The sequence below is a fragment of the Puma concolor genome, chromosome A3, assembly GCF_028749965.1.
Source record: "Puma concolor isolate L17-30 chromosome A3, mPumCon1.1.hap2, whole genome shotgun sequence".
NCBI lineage: Eukaryota > Metazoa > Chordata > Mammalia > Carnivora > Felidae > Puma > Puma concolor.
Window position 1 is genome coordinate 20,444,800 of NC_141669.1, and position 22,261 is coordinate 20,467,060.

At 48.6% G+C, this 22,261-nt stretch overlaps 1 protein-coding gene and 1 long non-coding RNA gene across 21 annotated transcripts in view; one reads left to right on the top strand and one right to left on the bottom strand.

Moving 5' to 3' along the window:
* Positions 1–170: 170 nt before the first annotated feature.
* DTNB (dystrobrevin beta) overlaps positions 171–22,261 on the bottom strand; it is a 214,818-nt gene continuing 192,727 nt past the window's right edge. For 5 of the 20 annotated variants that reach the window (XM_086700166.1, XM_086700161.1, XM_086700157.1 and 2 more), the window contains 5 exons: positions 10,544–10,703; positions 9,621–9,710; positions 5,679–5,732; positions 2,172–2,206; positions 171–272 (listed from right to left, as the gene is read on the bottom strand). In XM_086700166.1, the coding sequence (XP_086556292.1) occupies positions 2,202–2,206; positions 5,679–5,732; positions 9,621–9,710; positions 10,544–10,703 (309 nt within the window). In that variant the 3' untranslated portion in view covers positions 171–272; positions 2,172–2,201. Of the gene's footprint in view, positions 273–403; positions 521–1,391; positions 1,771–2,171; positions 2,207–5,678; positions 5,733–8,705; positions 9,484–9,620; positions 9,711–10,543; positions 10,704–22,261 lie in introns of those variants that run through there. The other 15 variants (XM_086700168.1, XM_086700167.1, XM_086700162.1 and 12 more) reach the window with 11 other exon arrangements.
* On the top strand, positions 1,454–3,436 carry LOC147582299 (uncharacterized). Its single transcript, XR_015248945.1, has 2 exons — positions 1,454–1,566; positions 2,215–3,436. It is a non-coding gene; the product is annotated as an uncharacterized LOC147582299 (long non-coding RNA).

A 22,261-nucleotide genomic window follows, 5' to 3' on the forward strand; every position in this document is an offset into this window, starting at 1 on the left:
TGTTGCAGAGATGAGACCGTGGCCCGAGGGGAGTGAGGAAGATGCTAGTTCATGCAGGACTGTGCAAGGGGGAGGCCCACCGGCGGCAGCGGCATCAGGCAGTCCCTCCCATTTCCCACCGGCTTGGGCTCCCCTCTTGCTGCCAGGTAGTGACGTCTGGCAGCCTGCAAGCCTGGTCCAGGTGTGCAGCCGAAAGATGGACAGGAATGCGCCTCTGGGGGAAGATCTCGCCTTCCTCATGTCAACGCCAGCTTGCTGCATGTCCCCTGTGCCTGTGCAGGACAGACACGCTGTTACTCACGGGTGCTGCGGAGGGTCTCCAAGCAAACGCTGCTAACATCTGCCGGGGCAAGGCAATGTCCTGGGATGGGGCCGTCGGGATGCTTACCTTTCAACTCAGAAGATGCAAAGAGTCGATAATACTCGTGCTCCTTTTTAGGGAAAGGGGCTTTCTCTTTTGTGGGGGGTACCTAAAGTTTTTTGGGAGTTGCTGCTGGGGTCACAGGGTCAGGAAACGTTTCTGGGAAGAAAGAACGGGGTTTACAGTGCGAGGTTTGGAATGTGGTGCTTTTTTGGGAAGAAGGATTGTGACCGAGGAGAAGGGCACTGAGCTTGGAGAGGTGCTTACAAACACTGGGTGGCAGGGACGACAGCCTTAGATTCAGGCCGGAAGAGGGCAGAACTTAAGGGTCTGTGAAACTGAGCCACCTGAGTTTTTATGCTTTTCAGTTGACTCTCTACTCCTGATGAGTTTCTCCTAACTCCCGATCTGAGGTCTGAGGACAGCATCCGGAGACCCAGCTCCGCTTCCAGTTCTGGCACCAAGCTCCCAGGCCGTGGGCCTTCTTCATTCCCTCCTCTGCAGGAAGAGGGGGGGCCAGATGGCTCTGGCGTGCCTATCCTTATCCCCCAGTTCCTCTGTGCCCCCGGGGAGGGGGGCTCTGGCAAGCTCCCGAGGGGCAAGTCAGCTCCTGACTCCCTCGTTGGCTGCAGCGGCCTAGGCCTGCTGTTGGGAAGGGCCTTGCCTGAATGTGCAGTGAATTTAGGTAAAACCCTGCCCAAGCCCCGGAGGCCCTGAGATTTCCAGGGCAGCGGGAGAACTTCTGCAGCTTGGGTGCTTCCCATAGAGGCTTGCACAATCCCTGAGTCAGTGCAGGCTCCCAGACGGCAGGTCCCGCAGCGCTGGCAGAACAGAGCCCCTCAAGGGCCGGGTGCACGTGGGGGGTGGGGCCGGCAGGAAAAGGCCTGGAGACGTTCCTTTTTTGGGATCATGGGGCTGCAGCCCTGGCTTTTCTGCCTGGAAGATCTGTAACTGAGGAAGACGGCCTAACTTTTAAACACAAGAAGTGGGGGAGGGGAGGGAAAGAAAGATTGACAAATAAAGAGACATCTCGCGGCCAAACCAAAGACATCTATCTTCCAAAGAACTGTTCTGAACAGACTGGTTGTCCAATTATTTTCATCCCTTCTTTCTAGCAAGCAGGCCCCGGAGCCTCACTGTCTTGGAACTGGGAGAAGAGTCGAGGTCCTCAGATGGAAAGACGTGAAAGACTACCTCCTAAAGCAGTGAGCACTGTCCCAGAGGGAAATCTGTATTGTCATTAATTTTTTAGGACGAGGGGGTGAGGGTTGGCAGGCACCACAGGAAATGGCTTGGTTGGCTCTATTGGAGTGGATGTGACCCTGGAGGACGGAAATACGTGTCTGTGGCCAGGTTCCAAGGCAGATCAGAGCTCTGTGTGTTGGAACCCTGGGGCGCCGGCACAGACCCTGGGAGAGAAATGACGGTGGTTGTGGGCAACCAGCAAGGTGGCAGAGGTGGCCGGGACGGCCTTGGCCACTGGCTCCCAGAGCCCGTGTCGGCCGGCAGCTCTTGGGTCTGCCGGCTGCATCCAGACACCAGTGATACCAACCGATGCCCGAGGCCCAGGCCAGACCCAGCGTAGAGCAAGATGGGCCAGAGCCCGGAAGAGGGGCCAAGAGGGTATGATAGCGGGGCCCGGGCAAAGCGAAAAGGTGAACTGGGCTCTTTAAGAAAAACTTTAACTGGAATCTCTCCCCTTCAGGGTGGCTGGCTTGGAAAGTGAGACCAAGGAAAGGGAGGAGGGAAAGGAAGACCGTGGGTACAAAGGGAAAGGGGCCATGGGGAGGGCAGAGAACACTGTACTCACCCGCGCTTCCTCTCTGTCCCGGCTCCTCTGCTAACCTGTGCAGCACGGACACAAACAACACACGGAGTCACGCCTGGGGTGTCTCACCAGCCTGCATCTTCTCCCCGGGGACTACCGGCCCACGCACCCACGGGCTTCTGGACTTCACTCTCCCCTTTCTGCCCCCTATGCTGGCTTTTCCCAACCAAGTACGAAAAGGGCCAGGAGAGTCACGCTACCTACAACCAGCACCTGCAACGGACGCAGAACAACCATGGAGAAACAAGTGTCTCTCGGGAGAGGGAAAATACTACTACTAAAATGGAAATGAAGCCACCCTAAATCTAGGGAGCAGTTATATCAGGGGGCGCAGCCCATCTGGTTCTGAAAGTGACCAAGGTGAGAAGGAATTAAATTTCGATACTGGCGGTGTTTCCTGCCTGCAGGCGTGTCTGCTTGGGGATGCTCAATCACTCCTGCTCCCCCTGAAATCTTGAACACCGACTGCACCCACAAAAGCCTGAGAATTCACAGAGGGCCGCTGCTGTCAGCCTACCGGACATACACCAGCGTACTCTGAGCGAGCAAACTGGATTTACAGCTCCCAACACCATGGGTGGCAGGTTCTGGGAGAGGCAGTTCTGAAGGACAAAGGAGCATAACATGAGGCCCTGGAGTGGCCGAGATGAATTTCGGGCTCTGAAGTACCGTGTCAGTCTGTTTCATCTGTGTAGTCCTGGCGACAAGGACCCTGAACACCCCAGGCGAGCAGTGAGGGGACGCGAAGTCAGTGCGGCACCCCAGGGGAGCAGAAGCATTCCCCAGAATGCAGCCAGCCAGAGATCCAGGGTAAGGCAGTGAGGGGGCTGAGATAGGGGCGAACGTGCTGGTGAAGTCTGGCTTGGTCACGAATTCTTCAAAAGTGCCCATTTGATTCTTAGGGTTTTTGCACTGAGCAGACTATGCCTGCCTGGTGGGGTGCTGACCAAATTGTGTTTATGTTAGGTCAGCATCACTTCAACCCCAAAGAAGCACATCTCCTCTCTCTCTATGGGTGACAGTCACTCTTCTCCAACACCTCGGTGACCGCGGTTACCGCCATGTTGGTCTATAGTAAAATCTCATGTCTAGACCACGGCAGACCATCGGAAGGTCCATCTGTAAAAATACCTGGCTTGTACCTCCACCCGCATACCTGCCACAGTTCAGCTAAGAAGACATATCCTGAGACCTGTATGTACAATGCCAAGAGTCAAACATTTGTTTAAAACCCTACTCAAGTCTCACCCTGGCTCTTAACACTCTTTTCCTTGGGATGGCACCTAAAGCCACAGCAATGGAAACTCAGGTGTTCCCACAAGGTCTCACGGGGACAGACAGAAACGTTGGTGTGTGCACTGGAAGAGAGATGGGGAGACACTAAGAGCAAGAGGGGCAGAGAGGAGAGATGCTGGCAGAGAACACAGGTGCAGACAGAGGCCCCTGAGACCAGGGGGCACCAGGCAAGGGGAACTATGCCTGTCCACATGTGAGATGCAGCCCACACCCAGCCCTGAACCAAGACCAGGGCTGCAGTCCATGGTCATGGCAAGGCCCAAGTGGTCAGGGCCACCCTCCGTGTGCTGCACCCAATGCAGGGAGGCTGAGGAGAAGCCATGGGAAAAGCTACTGGGAAGGGAGGGTCAATGGGAAGAGAGGCCAAAGCAGCAGATGTGACGTCTTCAGCCAAGAACATTCCACATGAACGCTAGGATCTGGATGAGTTGTGTGTGTGTATGTGTGTGTGTGTGTGTGCCCACGCGCGCATGCGTGCGCACGCATGTGACTGGAGCACGTGTTTACGGAGTGTGAACTTATCTCTGTGCATCTCCTCCCCGCTTCGTCTCTTGCACAACAACCCTTCTGCCTTCCCCCTGGTCTACTCTCGGCAAGGAAAGGGTCTTCTCTACCATTCCCTGTGGCACTGCTAGATGTCTCAAATACAGCTGACCTCGACTTCTGACATTTGGGCGGCCACGCCAAATATGCCGTGGTCCTCAATCCCGCACAGTTGCCGTCCACTGCCTCGCAGGCCTCACTGACTCCCTAGAGGACTGTGGCACCTGGACTCTGCTTCTCCACTCCTCCCAGGATCCTGGACAGTCTGAGTCTGGTGGCAAACTCTGAAGGCCTGCCTCTCCTGCCCCGCGAGCCCCTGTGGCAAGCAGCACGGCAGACCCTACCCCCAGGCACCCCCCTCCCTTACCTTCCCACCTTCTTTGCCTGCAGCTCCCACTCCACTTCTTCCCACCCTTCCTTACGACTTTTCTCACTTTGCCTCGTCTACCAGCTGCATGGGCGCTGATTCCCGGCTCTGCCAGCTATGATCTGTGCAGGTTATTGAACCGCTCTGAGCCCTGTCTCAAATCCTGTGAAATCAAACAGGAAGGGTGTGCTCAGTGCAGAGCATTCAGCAGGGGTAGAGAGAGTGGGCACACCTTCAGAGCCCAGCCTCCTCGCGGCCGCTCCCACTCTGTCCCTGACGAAGCACTCTCTAGTACATCACCTGGCTTACTTCCTTGTATGTGAGAATTTACTGACACCTCACTATGTGCCAGGCACTCTTCTGGGCACTGGGGATACATCCTGAACAAAACAGACTGAAATCTCTACCTTGTGGAGCTTATGTTTTGGAGGAATCCAGAAATAGACATATTAATATAGGACCGAAATAAGAGCTCATATAACTCCCAAATGTTTTTTGTTCAGCATGGCACAGACACATGAAGATTAAGTGTGTGAAGTGGGGTCAGAAGGACCCAGTTCACACTGAATCTCTGCTGCTTTACAGCTACGTGATCTATACTTCTGAGAGCCTATTTTCTCAGTGGTAAAATAGGGGCACTGTTATGTGTCTCACAGGGTTGTTAAGTGTCAAGTGAGATGATACGTGGACATCGTTTAGCACAGCTCCTTGTTCATAACAAGTTATTAAGCAAGTTTTCTATACAAGAAAATGAGGAAGGCATTACTGTCCTTTGCTGATACCTTTCTTTATTGCTTTTAATTCTTCCATCAAGGCCAGAAAACCACTTGGCTATTCTGCCCACAAGAATCGCTTCCTTTTCAGAAATGTTTCTTGTATTTATAATCACACACTCAAAGTTTGATGATTAACTTTTCCTGCTACTTCATTTTATCTCCTATTTATTCTGCATATCTTTGTCTTGCCTTTCTGACTAGATTATAAACTCCTGGAGGCAAAGGGTCATGTTCTGTGCTCTGCTGGTATCTACTTCCTATATCCGAACCATCTATCACAGTATCTGGAAATCAGGAGGCTTTTCTTGATCGCCTGACACCGCCACCTCCAGGGCAAACCTTGATGGTCGGTTGGGAAAAGTAGGCAGAAGGAACTGTGGGGGTTGGAAAGCTTTGGGGGAAGGGGCAGCAGGAAGGAAAGCAGAAACAAAAGGGAGGGGAGTTTCCCTCAGGGGCTGTCCAGCTCTGCCTCCCACTCAAACTAGGGGTCCTGTGAGCTGCCTTTACCTCTTTCTTTCCCACTTTGCATCTTCTTTTCTTCTTCCTCTGCACCTTCCTCTGCTGTGAAAACAAGTCCAAGGAGGCCAGTGACCCTTCAGCACAGCACAAGCATAGAGGGAGGGTGAAGGTGGTAACTCAGAAGGCTTGGGACGAAGCCCTAGCTAAAGGCTCACGGTCCCAGGCCTGCATGGGTGCTGACGCTCACCTAGTACACGCCCTGTGTGGTGCACACCCTAGCACTGTTTACCCATAAGCCCTACGCCCTTAGGGGCAGCACAGCTGAGGTCACTCACCTTGCTGCTGGTTCAGTTGCTGGCTTCCCTGGTGACTAGGTCGGGGGTGGCTGCCTCTTCTCCATGCCCGCTTTCCCTAAGGTGACGACACCCACTAGGGATACATCTAATACCTTGCATTCAGGTTCAAGAAAGCAACCATAAAAGTTCATGGTGGGAGAATACCTAGATTAACACTGGCTTCTGTTAAGAAAAAACAACCAGGGGTGCCTGGGCGGCTCAGTCGGTTAAGCTTCCAACTTTGGCTCAGGTCATGATCTCTCGTTCATGAGTTTAAGCCCCGTGCTGGGCTCTGTGCTGACAGCTCGGACCCTGAAGCCTGCTTCAGATTCTGTCTCCCTCTTTCTCTACCCCTCCCCCACTTGTGCTCTGTCTGCCTCTCTCTCAAAAATAAAATAAAACATTAAAAAAAAATTTTTTTTTAATAGAAAAAAGAAAAAACCACCAAAAGGGGGCGCCTGGGTGGCTCGGTCGGACTCCTGGTTTCTGCTCAGGTCATGCTCTCCCAGTTTGGTGAGTTCGAGCTCCACGTCAGGCTCTGTGCAAACAGTATGGTGTCTGCTTGGGATTCTCTCTCTCCCTTTCTCCCTTCCCCTCTGCCACTCACACTGTCTGTCTCTCTCAAAATAAATAAATAAATAAATAAATAAATAAATAAATAAATAAATAAATAAATAAATAAACAAACTTAAAAAAATTTTTTTTAAAAGATAAAAACCACCCCAAACTAGAAGTTTCGGCTGATAACAAACTTAAAATGACTGAACAGCAAAGTGGCTGTGTGTTAAAAGCTAATGTCCTCAAAGGTTGCTTTCCCTGGAGCCTCCCTGAGCGAAAGCAGGCATGGAGAAGAGGTGTCACCCCCAGCGCAGTCAGCAGGGAAGCCAGCAACAGAGCCAGCAGCGAGCTGGGCTCTGCAGGGAGCACATCCCCCGTGATAGGGAGGAGTGTGCTCAGCTCTGGGAGCTCATTTTGAATTGGGGCCTTGAAACTCTCGACCATATCCCAGTGCTGGCAAGCAAAATGGTGAAGTGAAAACCACGTTACGTTAAGAATGGCTGAAGGAGGGGCGCCTTGGGTGGCTCGGTCTGTTACGTTTCAGTCTCTCCATTTCAGCTCAAGTCATATGAGGTCATGTTTTGTGAGATCGAGCTCCTTGTCCGGCTCTGTGCTGACAGCGCAGAGCCTGCCTGGTATTCTCTCTTTCCCTCTCTCTGCCCCTCCCCTGCTTGCACTCACTCTCTCTCTCTCTCTCTCTCTCTCAAAAGAAGAATGGCTGAAGGAACATCGAACAGCCGCCTAAAGAGAAGGCGTAGGGACAGCCATGTTACCTGTCGTCAAACACTTGAAAGGCCAAATTAATAGGAGTAGGAAGGACTGAACTTACTCTGGGTGGCTTCAGAGGGTGGAATGAGGATAAACTGCTTACAGAGAGGCAAATTTTGGCTCCCTGATAAGAAAGACCTTCCTCATGATGAGAGCTGGTCATGAATGAGCTCACTGGAAATATTCAAACAGGACTTTTACATCGGGCAGCAACCTGGATTAGATGACTTCTAAGATGTTTTCCAACCTTTAGATTCTACTATTTGTGAAAGTATTTTGAAAAAGATGAGGAGGACAAGCTACATCTATAAACAGTATGCTCACATGGTAAGGAAAATACGTAGAGACAATGTGAACATCTCACCTCATCCTAACAAAACCCTTGGTGGTGACAGTAAACGTGTGTGGGTGTTGGGCCAGCCTCTTCCATTCACTGAGAAACTGGCAGCTCGCATGTAAAGGGAATCTGTTTCTGAATTTTGTAAAGGTGCTGTCATGTGTGGACTTAGTCCACATCTACCTGTGGACTTCAGGGCTTGGGAGGGAACAGAGTCAGTGAAAGGGGCCCTCGTGGGGCTGTGAATCTGACATCTTGTCCCGTGTGGACGGAAGGGCTCTGTGGTGGGAAGAGCCCTGGCTTCAGGTTCTTCAGACCTAAGTTCTAGGACCAGCTTCACCCCTTCAAGCAAATCACTCTTCTGATAATCACTCACTGCATTTCTGAAGGGGACTAGACGACATGCTCTCTAAGGCGCCTTCCAAATACATCACATCATTTTGTTAAAACCACCCTTTCCTACCATAAGAGATTGCTGGGTATCCCTGTGACCTGTTAGTTTTGTGGAGCTGTTTGGTCTCTGTGTGCCGTGTGTTTAATGGTGTCCGGTTACCTCTCATCTAGTGTGATGAGCTCATGAGCCACTGATTTTGCCCAAACCCTAGTAAGTAGTCACAAGGCACAGTGTGATTAACGTCCATGGCCTGAGATTCTTTCAAAAAGTGGGATTTCTGGCATCTGTGGGAAGTCCTATTAGGGAAGGGACTCTCTAATCACCCGTGAAGTCATGTCAAAGGCAGTCACCTCTTGTATTTATGTGCGTTTATCATACAATAAAGAGGGGGCAGTGCTTCTGAGGATTGAGGAATGGGACCAGAATGGAGACTCTGTCACCTTCACACCCCCTCCACGGGAGAACTGGCATCTTAATTGCATTGAAAAAAACAACCTAGGCCATACGCTTACTCTCTTCTAAGTGGAATCAGGCAGATTTGAGAGTGAAGCCATGGGCCAGACCCATGACAACACTAAAGGTGTATGCTTTCTCCTTCAAAGGTCTGAAGAAATACCCAAGGCTTCCCTTCCCTAAGAGCCTGGACTGATGATTTCAGTGGATGTGTTTGAACAGTCCATGGAAACACTGCTTTATATTTTTATTTAATAACCTTGTTAAGCGACTTTAACATATTCAAAAGCATTATATTAGGTGAAAAGAACAAAGGAGGGCCATATGTAGTGCGCAGGAAGGGAACCTATGTGTTTAATATGGAACATGGGAATCTGATTACTCTACACCGATTAGTAAATACCTGGCAGTTATAAAATGAAGAGAGTCATGGGGAGTCTTGAAAATATGACGATAGGGGAATGGCCTTTTATTATTTCTCTCTTTCATGGGTTTTATGTAAGAGGAACAATGAGGTAAGGGTGTCCGGAAAATCAGTGAAATAGCTAAGTGATGGAGAGACTGAGGAAGGAGCCACAGGGAAGACTGGACAGAGGAGCGAAGGAGCAACAGACTCAGGTCACAAACGTCACGTGAAATCAGAGCCTAGTCGTGGACAAAAGGAGAGAATAGGGTTTCAAAACCAAATCAAATAGGAGAGAGCAGAAAGGCAACTGGGAGAAAGTCCAGAAGCTTTTGTGGCTGATTCAGTTCCAGTCTTCCAGGAAAGCCTCAGAACGAGGCGGTCGCGCAGCCCTGGGGGGAGAGAGGCTGTGGACGGAGAGCTGGTGGAGGATGAATGAAGCAGGGAAGGGGCTAACTGTGTGTGCGTGGGGCTCTGAACTTCTTTAAAGTCTGGATTGGGTCTGTCCTGCAAGGAGCATTCTTGAGAGAAACATAACGTGTCAGCGTCTCTGTGTGATCACGTGTGGCAGAGAGGCTCCCTGGGCCAAGACGTCCAGTGTGTTCCTAGAAGGCAAAAAGGCTGAGTGGTGAACTGAGGTGGCGTGTGCTACGTGATGATGTTTTACCACGTGGCGAGGACGTGAGGAGGGCGTGGGGATGGAAAGGGGCGCGTGAGGCCGGGCAGGAGCTCTGGGCTTCACCTGAGTGGAGCTCCTTCACCAGGGATGACATGGTGTTGGTGATGGAATCGGCGGCCACCAGCAGGTCACTGCGGAGGTTTCTCCTCGTACCTGAGGACAGTCAGAGCAGACGGCGATGGCAGGTGGGCGGGCGTGGAGAAAGAGCCGAGCGCACGCCTCGGTCTGCCAGGCCCTAGACGCGGTGCAGGGCACCTAGGGGAGACGGGGCATCTCCACCCGCTCCCGGGCACATCAGGGGCACGAGGCACCCAAGTCCTCCTTCTCCTCCCTCTTCTTTTCCACCTGAGGAGTAGGAACCCGTCAGCGGCACGCTTCTCAGCCACGATCAAGGGAGTTGGATTCCAGAATGAGAGTCGGATTCCAGGCTCGTTGGCCTGATGTAGGACTTTACTCTCCGCCAGCTCCACCAGGCAGTACTTTGTCTCCCTGACAGGACTTCCTTAGCCACGGCGTCTTCCCCCAACTATTCGACACGGCTGGTCGCTAGCCCCTCAGACAGTTGTAGTGATCCTGTGCTGAGTGTGCCTTCAGCAAGGCCCTGTTTAGAGCTCCACTCTTCCTTCTCTTAGTTGCTCTAAAGAGTTTCCAGGCAAAGCATGACTCCAGGAATGATACCACCCAATTCCTCCAGAGGAGGCAAAGCCCAAAGGACAAGGCATTTCCCGTAACCCGGGGGGGAAAAAAAAAGCACAGAAGCCCCGGAGGCCTGCTCTTCACAAACTTACGAAGCCTGTAGACCTCCCGTTGGGAGACCAGCCCATCTAAATGAGAAGGGACCAGCACTTGACTTATTTATACTGTATATGAAAATCTGATCGTTTAAAGCTAAGCCCACAAAAGAAACTGGAAAAATCTCAGTAGGAATCTCATTCACATTTCCAAACCCCTCTAGCTCTCCAGTGAGCTCTGCTCCCAAATCTCACCTTGTGCAAAGGCCTCCTGCATGTCTCCCCCGACTCCGCTCAGTGGGTCTTGCGGACAGTGGGTGGGGGTGGAGCCAGCAGACGTTGAGCGGACAGGCATGGGCATCGGGCGGCCGCCTCCGTGAGTGGGGGATGTATGTGGTGATCCTGTGGCCTGAGCCTGGGAGAATCAGAGAGATGAAACGTGTTACCTCAGGTATCTTACCTCTTTGAGGAAGGAGAAAGTCCTTCTACTCAGTCAGTCTAAGCCAGCCGAAAGAGCTCAGTTCAGTGGGCCAGTGCACTGCGTGATCACATTTGAAAGGAAGGAGTCAGGCTGCCTCCAGGACTGCAGAGAGGAAGAAAAGGAAAAAAGGAAGGAAGGTGGGGGCGGGAGAAGGAGAGAGAATCCCATTAGACTGGACTAAAAGTGGGAGGAAAAGCAGAGGCTAGCATGGAGAGGGGGTCCTCGCAGGCAGACAGCCTGAGCAGAGTGGCTGGGTCCAGGATCTGAGACGGGCTGGGGCCACACAGTTGGAAAATGATACACAAACATCTTTCTTTTTTGTTTGCAAACACATTTACGGACATGACCTCACTTGACCCTCACAATAACTTGTGAATGAATAGAAAGGGTGTATGTTCTTGTGCCCATTTTATGGTAGAAAAACACAAAGGGAAGCGGAAGAGCTTTGTGTCAGGCCAACACAGCTCACGGAGATTCCGGAAGAGGTCCTTCCACTCCCAGGGCAATGGCGGGCACCCGGCACCTCTGAAGTCCCAGCCCGAGGGGATCACGCTCCTGAGTGCGTGTCCGAGCTCCGCTGCAGGCTGCTTCCCAGGGGCCGGGTCGCCGCACTTGCCAAAAGCACACAGTGAGGCTGTCGGGGCCATTCCATGGGGACAGGTGAGGACGGACACACACCTGGTGGAAGCCGAACTTTCCCTGTGAAGGCTCCGGTACAGTTTTGGAGGAAGCTTGGAGCAAGGGGATCACATTTAAAAATTCTAGTTAAAGGAAGCTCACTGAGATTTGGGCCCCGATGCTGCTCTTCAGAACAAGGGACACTGGGTGTGACACGGGGCAGGTTTTCTGTGGAAGCAAAACTGGGAAAATAGAAGCCAAAGTGGGCAAATGAGTTCAAATGAAGAGATTTATCTTTTGGGGATCTAGCTCAGAAACACCCCACATGACAGAATCTGCCCCAAACACGCCGACGGGCTCCGAGCACAAAGCCTCACCTCAGCGCTTCGGCCGGCGTGCGAGTGGCGCCACAAAGAAACAGTCTGTTCTCTAACCCTTTGGTTTGTGTGAGCGTATGTGTGTGTATTTTAATTTGAGAAATTTAAAATATACAGAAAGCTAAAAAGCATAACATGATAAACACCCACATTGCAAACTGTTCATAGTTTGTCAAATTCATTTCAACTTAGAAACGCCGCAGAGAAGTCTGAAGACCTATTAGCGTCCAGTCCCAGTCTCTCCTCTCATCCCTTCAGAGGCAACAATCGTCAAAGATTTTGGGGTGAATTCTTTTTCCTGTGTGTACCTATATAACTATGAATAATGTATGTTATTTCATACTTTAAAATTTTGCATCAATGGTATCATACTGTGCATATCATTTTGCAATTTGCTTTTATCACTTAGCATACTTTCTGAGATCTTTCCATGATACAAATGATAGGAACTTAGACCCTTACCTCACATTGTATATCAAAACTAATTCAAAATGGGTCATGAAACCCAGGAGACTTTTAGAAGAAAAGGTTAAGCAATGACTTTTTAGATATGACACCTAAAACATAAACTACAAAATAAAATGATAAATTGGATTTCATGAAAATTAAAAACTTTTTTCAAAGGACACCTTTAGGAAGGTAATAAGACACTTCACAGAATGGGAGAAGATTTTTACAAATCATCTATCAGATCAGGGGCTTCTATCTAGAATCAGAAAGAAAACTTACACTCAATAACAAAAGGACAAGTAACCTAATTTAAAAATGGGCGAAGGGCCTGAATAGATGCTTCTCCAAAGAAGACATACAAATGTCCAATAAGCACCTGAAAAGATGCTCAACATTATAAACCATCAGGGAGATGCAGATCAAAACCACAATGAAACACCACTTCACATCCATTAGGATGGCTACAATCAACAAGGTGGACAATAACAAGTGTTAACAAGGATGCAGCTTAGTTGGAACCTTTGCACGCTGCTGGCAAGAACGGAAGATGGTGCGTTCCTGCTGCTTTAGAGAAGAGCCTGACAGTTCCTCAAAGATTAAACACTGAGTGCCACGCGACCCAGCAATTCCACGTCTCGTGTATATACCCGAGAGGAATGAAAGCACAGGTCTGCACAAAAATCTGTACACAAGTATTCATGGCAGCATTATACATAAGAGCTGAAAAGTGGGAACAATCCAAGGGTCTACCAACGGATGAATGATTTAAATAAAATGTGGAATGCAGCCGACCCTTGAACAATATGGGTTTAATCTGCACGGCTCCACTTGTATGTGGATTTTTAAAAAAACATATTTAATTTTGAGAGAGAGAGTACATGTTGAGTGGGTGTAGAGCAGAGAGAAAGAGAGAGGGACAGAGAGAATCCCAAGTAGGCTCCACGCTCAGCACAGAGCCTGACATGGGGCTCGATCTCAACAGCCATGAGATCACAACCTGAGCTGATATCAACAGTTTGGATGTTAACCAACTGAGCCACCCAGGCACCCCAATTTTTTTTGATAAATACAGCACAGCATTATAAATGTATTTTCTTTATGATTTTCTTCATGACATTTTCTTTTCTCTAACTTTTTTTGTAAGAATACATATACATATAACATACAAAGTATGTGTTAACTGATTATGTCATGGGTAACATATGGATCAACAGTAGGCTGTTGGTAGTTAAGTTTGGGGGGAGTCAAAAGTTATACACAGATATTTAACTGTGCAGGAGGTCAGTACCCCTAAGGCCCCCACCATTGTTCAAGGGTCAATGGAATATGATTCGGCAAGGAAAGGAGTAAGTACTGATACATGTTACAACGTGGACAAACCCTGAAGATATTATGCTAAGTGAAATGAGCCAGTTACAAAAGACAGAATATTGTTTGATTGCATTTATATGAAATGTCCACAACAGGCAAACCCATAGGGACAGAGAGTAGATTGGTGGCTGCCTGGGGCTGGGGACTTGGGAGGAATGAGGAGTGAGTGCTAATGGATGTGGGGTCCTTTCAGTGGGTGATGAATTGTTCTAAAGTCAATTGTGGTGATGGTTGCACAATTCTGTGAATATATTAAAAACCACTGCATTATAGACTTTAAAATGGTGAACTGTTTGGTATGTGAATTTTATCTCAATAAAAATATCATAAAAAAGACACCACTAGAAAAAATAAAAAAGATAAGTCACAGACTGGGAAAACATATTTGCAAATTATATCTGATAAAGAACTTGTGGGTCTTTGCAATGATTTTTTTGAATATGACACCAAAAGCAAAGGCAACAAAAGCAAAAATAAACAAGTGGAACCACATCAAAAGTAAAAAGGTTCTGTACAGCAAGGAAACCATCATCAAAATGAAGAGGTCAGGGCACCTGGGTGGCTCAGTTGGTTAAGCGTCCGACTTTGGCTCAGATCATGATCTTGCGGTTTGTGAGTTCAAGCCCCGCGTCGGGCTCTGTGCTGACAGCTCAGAGCCTGGAGCCTGCTTTAGATTCTGTGTTTCCCTCTCTGCCCCTCCCCCACTCGTGCTCTGTCTCTCAATAATAAATAAATGTTTAAAAATTTAAAAAACAACAAAACAAAACAAAATGAAGAGGCAACTTACTAAATGGGACAAAATATTTACAATCATATATATGATAAGGAGTTAATATCCAAAATATATAATGAATTCATTCAACCCAACAGCAACAAAACAAAACAAAACTAAAAACCCAATCTAATTAAAAAATGGACTAAGGCACAGGGGTGCCTGGGTGCTTTAGGTGGTTAAGTGTCCAGTTCTCAATTTCGGCTCAGGTCATGATCTCACAGTTGGTGGGATCGAGACTGTGTCGGGCTCTGTGGCGACAGTGAGGAGTCTGCTTGGGATTCTTTCTCTCCCACTCTTGCTGCCCCTCCCCTGCTCACACTCAAGTTCTCTCACTCTTTCTCTCTCTCAAAATAAATGAACATTTTGTTTAGAAAAATAATTTAAAAAAATGGACCGAGGAACCAAATATTTTTCCAAAGAAGACATACAAATGGCCAATATGTATATGAAAGGGTAGCCAGGGAAATGCAAATCAAAACCACAATGAGGCATCACTTCACACTTGTTAGGATGATTATCAAAAAGGTAAGAGATAAGTACTGGTGAAGACATGGAAAAAAGGGAACCCCTGTGTACTATTGGTGGGAATGTAAATCGGTACAGTCACTGGAGAAAACAGAGTAGAGGTTCTTCAAAAAATTAAAAGAAAATGAAAACGACAGAGCGCCTAGGTGGCTCAGTCAGTTGGGTATCTGACTTTGGCTCAGGTCATGATCTCACAGTTCGTGGGTTCAAGCCCCACGTCGGGTTCTGTGCTGACAGCTCAGAGCCTGGAGCTTGCTTTGGATTCCATGTCTCCCTCTATCTCTGCCCCTCCCCTGTGCTCACTCTCTCTCTCTCAAAAATAAACATTAAAAAAAAATCTTACAAGTTTGTATATCAATAAAGCAGAAATGGAAAAAAACACCAAGAATAAACTAAAAAAATAAAAAAGAAACTTGTGTCCAGAACATAGAAAGAACTCTTACAGCTGAATAATAAGAAAACAAACAACCCAATTACAAAACAGGGAAAGACTTGAACAGACATTCTACTGAAGAAGATGTACAAATGGGCAACAATCACACGAAAAATGCTCAACATGAGTAATCAATAGGGGAATGAGAACTGAAATTACAATGAGATACCACTTACCTACTGAAAGAGCTACAATCAAAAAGACGAACAAGGACATGACAAAACCGAAACGCTTGTATGTTGCTGATGGGACCATAAAATGGTACACTACTCTGGAAAACAGGTAAGCAGTTTCTTAAAATGGTAAACATAAACTTACCATATAACCCTGCAATCTGACTGCTGTGTATGTGTCCAAGAGAAACGCAAACATATGTCCACCCAAAACTCAGACACAAATATTCAGTAGCTATGGTCTGGTAGGCCAAAAGAGGAAATAGCCAAAAGCTCATTGACTGGTGAATAGATTAACAGAATGTGGTTTATCCATTCAAGGAAATACTATGAAATCTCTTTTTGCTATTTTTTGCTGTTTAACTTTTATAATAATTTTCCTCTGACAATTAAACATGTTCTATCTTGTGAAATATTTTATTTTTGTCAGCGTACATGAAACGTATTATCATTTATTTTTTTTTTTTCAGGGTATATATTTTTTCTTCCCAACTAGTTTATAAACATCTCAGGAATCCCATTTTGGTTGGATAACACATTAATCATTGTATTAATACAAATCATTATCACATATTAATCACTGTATCCTGGGGAATCACCTCTGTCTTTTACCCTATAATTACCATCATCCCCGACTTTTGGCCATTTTTGGGGGGGAGGGGACAAATAATAAAGTATACAATTAACTCTGGTTTGGAAAGTGCTTATGAACAGCCAGATCCAGCAGTTCCAGCCCCAATCCAAGTGAGATAATGAAGCTGGGAGAGAGGTAAGAGAATGTGCAGAAAAGCAAGAAAGTCTGATGCAGTGGTGTGTCCCTTGCAGGGAAATCCTATGAGCCAGCACAGTGTGGGATGCAGGAGATCACAGACGCGGTGGACCCAGGCCAAGCCCCAACCTCTCTTGGGCTTCCAAGAGCTGAGGGGCATGGGTGGAAGATCGATGCCTGGGTTGCTCGGACAGCATCAAGGAAGGACCCCATGCACCCCTGTAGCCGATGGTTTCCCAGCTGCAGAGGCAACGAGCCTGAAGTGGTCTCTCAGTCACGGAAGAGTTAGAGCCTAACAGAGATCACATGTGCACCCTGGCTGCCGGGGGAGCCTATGAATTCGGCTGCCTTGGCCGGGGAGTGAGGAGTGCTGCCTAGAAGAACCAGGCTTGGCCACAAGCAAAGGACCGGGCTGCCTCACCACACATGGAGTTGGAGCCGCGGACACCCCTCCCCTGATGCCACAGCACTCAGCATAGTCCCCAGGGCACAGCACCCATCTCGGTGCCAGAATCTGGGATGACTGGCTTCAGAGTTTGCCTGGAGATGCCCAGACTGTGTCCAGCTCAGACAGCAAGCACTCAAGAGGGATGAAGTCCATCCAGCTAAAGATTTCTTTTTTGCGTATCTATGTGGCTTGTGAAATTCAAATGCACTTCACTGTGTGACAGTTGTCTGTCGTCCCCGCAGAGGGCTGACCCAGCATTAAGCACACAAGTATTCCCTAAATCTCCCTCAGTGCGATCTGGGCCAGGCACCGCTGCCTGAGGACTGAATGTCAGAGTCGCAAAACCCAAGATGAGCAGCTAGGTTGCTTTTTAAGAACATGAAACCGAACCTCTGAAAGCATTTCAATAGGAAAATGATGATGGGGGATGAGGCAAAAGGGATGCACAAGGTGGCCAGCCACATGTGGCTAAAACTCTAGCTAAAGCCACATGTGGCTAAAACTCTAGGATCAGAAAATGAAACCTATTGCCCACCATCGGCTTGGAAATAATCAAGCCCTCTTCCTGGGATCAGTGCCCAGGACATGCCTTCCAAGGAAGATAAAAAACAGGCTTCAGAAGTTGTCTTTGTTCAGAGCAGTAGAAAGAGAAAAATGAAGACTGCTGGGAAGGCATGATTCTCCCCAGTGAATCTCAAGCACCAGCCCTTGGCTTTAGGGTCACGTTGGATTACAACAATGCTGGGATGGAACCATCAAGAGCCCTGTGTGAATTCAGGCTCCAGCAGAGCAACACCAGTTTGGCATCCCGGTAGGTCAGTAAATCCCAACTGCCCCGGGAGAGGCACAAACCACAGCCAATTGATACACACATACTTGAAGTCAGGCCCGAGGCCACGGCTTCAGGAAGGCCTAGAGACTGGGGTTGGTCTTGGAGGAGGTACACATGGGTGCAGGCATGCCCATGGCTGCCACTGGGTGGTTTAGACATAAAGAAGCAGGACGGGCGACAGGTGCTGCATCTACAGAAAGGCTTGCTCTCCCCTGCCTGCAGGCCTCTCTGCCTGTCGTCCTCTGGTCAGAAGCTCTCCACCCTCAGTGTGGTCAGACTAGCTCCTGCTGCCCCTCGGGGCATTTGCTTCATGGTCACCTCCTCTAGGGTCAGATTCCTGACATGCTCCCCAGAACTCTGACAGCATTAACCTCACCTCTCAAATTTTATCTTCCTTACCATTGTGCTTAGCACATGTAAATGCTTAATAAATGTTTGTTAAATGACAATGAGGTATATCAAGTTTCTGACCCTTTTTCTTCAGTAATGGAAAGTGGGAATGGAGCCAGAGCAGGCAGTAATCTCCAGGGAGCACTAAATCTATCAGTCATCAATAAAGCTTTGTGTGACATACTTAACCAGATGAGTAAATGTGGTTGGTGGGCAGACCTCTGCGAAGGCTCCCAATGACATTGCTCCCTGCTGTCACACTCCTGTGTAATCCCCTCTCCTTGAATGTGGTCTGGGCATAGTGACTGCTGCTACTGAGTCAGGAGAATGGGATGTCACTTCTGAGATCAGGTTATAAAAGACTGTGACTTAGGTCTTGCCCATACACTCTTTCTCTCTCTTGTTTGTTCAGTCTAATGAAGCCAGCTGCGATCTTGTGAGCCACCCTGTGGAGAGGCTCACGTGACAAGGAACCGAGGCGGCTTCCAGCCACCAGCTGGCTTGAACTGAGGCCCTCAGTCCGGCAGCCCACGAAGAATCCTGCCAACAACATGTGAGTAGTTGAGCCTTGAGATGCCTGTAGCCCTTGTGAGAGACCCTGACCCTCAGCTTGTGAGGACCAGCATCTGGACTCCGGGCCCATAGAAGCTGTGAAGTAATAAATATTTATTCCACAAAGCCACTAGGTTTTGGGGTAAGTTGTGACACAGCAACAGGTAACTCATATTCTCAGGTTGATTTTCTTCTTGATACATTATTGGGTCAGTCCCATCTGAAGGACATTTGATGGAGAAGGAATGGGAGGGAAGGTCGTGGAACATGAGAGATCAAGCCCAGAGACTCAGGGAAAGATGACTGTGAATGAGAATAGATGCAAGGATATATAATCAAAAAACATTTTACCCGATCAGAGAATGTGTCTAAGTCCCTGAGTAAATGAGCCTGTCCTGATGCCCAAGTCCCAACCTCTTTGCTTTGTCAATAATCACAGGCCTTAGAGACGATTCTTTGCTGCCAATTCAAAGACTCAGAAGAGGATGGGGAAGTTGCAGGCTCTGAGATGGAATCCTAGCTCTCTCCACCACTCTGGGGTAGACACACAAAGAGGAGGTGTGATTCGGTGGGAAGGGCATGGCCTGCAAGTTGGGAGACCTGGGGTTTTCTTTTGACCGTACAGCACCTGCTTTTTAATTTTTCTGGGGCTCAGTCTTCTCATTTGTAAACTGAGTGGCATCAAGCAGATGATCTCTGAAGTATTTTTCTGATTTAAAATTCTATGATTCTATGCCTTTGACCAAGTCACGTCATCTCAGTGATGTCAAGTAATCATGGCTTTGCTCCAGTCACAAAGAGGCTGTCGGTGAAGGATCTTCTGAGGGTTCCCGGCAGCCATCTCAGGGTCAGATAATGGCATGTTCTATACCGAACATACCTTTCTTTTTTTTTTAATGTTTTATTTATTTTTGAGACAGAGAGAGACAGAGCATGAGCAGGGAAGGGGCAGAGAGAGAGGGAGACACAGAATCCGAAGCAGGCTCCAGGCTCCGAGCTGTCAGCACAGAGCCCGACGTGGGGCTCGAACTCACGAACTGTGAGATCATGACCTGAGATGAAGTCGGACGCTTAACTGACTGAGCCACCCAGGCGCCCCCGAACATACCCTTCTCACCAGTACGGTGAGTACCAGAGATGCTGTCCGTTTAGATTCATGCACACAGAGCCTCTATGGAGGTGCAGGGAGCAGGTGACTGCAACAAGGATGATTCTAGCTCAAGACGCACAGAATTTCAATAAGCCCCTTCTAGTTACACATCCACAAGCTGAAGTGCGCAGAGCACACAGAGCTCGAGACCCTGTTTGCAGTGCAGCGCAGCACTCTGGGCGTGCTGTCAGTTACCTACGATCCCGGGTAGGGATTGTTCACCCTCTGCCCTCTCGACAGGTCTGGGCCAGACAGATACACTACAATCTGCCTGGGGCACTGCGTTGTGAAATTTCACCATGTCTCAGAAGCGCAGATGGGCTTTACATTCAGGCAAGCAGGACTTCCCCACAGAGACTGCCAAGCACTCCAGTCACTGCAAACCAATCTAGAATAAATGGTCACAGGAGCAGGCTGGGGGCAGCATCGCAGTTGGAACCTTGAAGTTATGGGGAACCTGAGAATCACACAGAAATCAGGAAAGGTGGGGGAACTAGTCAGGCGGTTCCAGGGGATGGGGATAAACTCTCCCATGCGGGTGTAAAACCATCTTGCGCCTCTGGGTTTGAGCTGCCAGGACAGGGGCAGTTAGCCTGGGGAAGCTAGGGAAGGTCTGCAATACGCTACTTGGTGTTCGAAGGTTTCCTGATGCAAGGACAGTGGGATCTTGCTGTAATACGACCTATAACAAAGGCTTGAATGCAGCACGGGCCAGTCACCAATGACTGAACACAATACATGCCCTGTCACTCAGGTTCTCTGAATACAGAGGTCCCTTGTAGTTAGAAACAATTCTGCTAGAAATACAGAGCTCGAGAAATACATTCTGAGAAGCTCTCTGGTCTGTTGGCTCTTCACTTCTTCTAAATTAGCAAAAGAGTCTAAAAACCTGAGAAAACTGGGTATCACATTCTAAGAAAAGGACTCAGAGATTATGCTTACAATTTCAGAATGTTCATGACCCCAAGAAAATAGCCTCTCTTTCAGTCCAACGTTCATTTTATATTTGAAGAGACTGAGGCCTAGAGCGGCCACAAGGTTCCAAATAAATCAGTAGGAAGGCTACGACTGGTACCCGGGTCTTCTAATGGCCTCATATGGCTAGGAGAAAACCAAAGCATAGCACAGTGTTGCTGAGGCCTGGAGGAACCCATGTTTCAGTCGAGACCCGAAAGGAGAGTACAGTGATTATGACTTAGTCTCTTGTCTATGACGCAAATCTAATATTGGAGCCAAAGCAGGTACACAGTATGCCAGAGAAGGTGACCTGAGGACACTGTGAGCAGAGACAGGAGCTCACAGGCTGTGGCAGAGAGAGCCGGCCCCAAAGGGAGAAAGGCACTGTCCTTAGCAGAAGGGTGATTTGCACCACACTCAGCTGTGTTCAGGCATCCTCGGCATGGTGCTTGGCAACAGGAGGGGCTCGAGAAATACTGTTTCCTCCCCTTCTTTTTCTTCATGGGACAGGTATGAATTTTTTCCTATCTCCTTGGTACACGCTACAGTTAGGTAATCGAGCCTGGAGCGGCTTGTGGCAAAAAGCCTGATTTTGAGTTACTGCCCTCTATGGAGCCCTGATAACTGTATCCTCTGCACAAACACAGACCCACCTGAAACTCTGAGCTAAGCTGTTATCATGGTACCAGAAGGAGGCGTTTTAGCCTCCATCTGTCTCTCTGACTCGTGGATACCTGCCAGGGAGCAGATGGCCTTTGTGGACAATTACCTTCATTTTGCTGCAGTGTATTTAAATTAAACAAACTGGCCTCTTTGCTGCTGATTTTCAGAGGCCCTCTCAGAAAAACAGCAACAACAACAAAATCCACAAAAATCAACCCTGGGAGAAAGGAGCTGCAAGTCTGAAATTTAGATAAGGCAACCCTGACTGTATAGAGGAATGGGATGTATAAAGAATGGACTTTTTTTTTTTTTTTAATGTCGATTTATTTACTTTGAGAGAGAGAGAGAGAGAGAGAGAGAGAGAGAATGAATCCCAAGCAGGCCCTGTGCTCAGCTTGGAACCTGATTCCGGGCTCAATCTCATGACCCGGACGTCATGACCTGAGTGGAAATCAAGAGTTGGATGCTCAACCGACCGAGCCACACAGGCGCCCCTAAAGAATGGACTTGGGGCAGATTTTTCTCCCTTCAAGAAAAGGTAAAACAAACCCCACATACTATATCGATCTGGTGTTGGGTGGCTCTGCTCGGAAAGTGCAGCCATCACATCAAATGTGCAGCTGAAAGGAGAGAGACAGGAGACCGCGCTGCCCGTCCTGCGTGCCTAACAGGACAACAGTTGAGACCGCTAGCAGTTAGCACCAGGGATGGGAGCAAGCAGACAGCAGAGAACGAGGTGGAGGAGACGAGAGAGACAAGCGCATGGCAGTGAGCAAAGAAACAGGCTGTGATTCCCTCCGGGGTGAATTAGAAACAGCGAAAGAGCACGCCAGGAGACCTTCCTATCTGAGCAAAGGTGCTGTGTGACTTAAGTGCTGTGTAGCTTTTCAAGGTAAACTTTGCGTCTAAACACCAGAGAGAAGAGCTGACGGGTTTTACGATGTCTCTCTTTTCTTTCCACCACAGATACCATGAATGTACATTTACGTACTGTGTAGGTCTGTTGGAA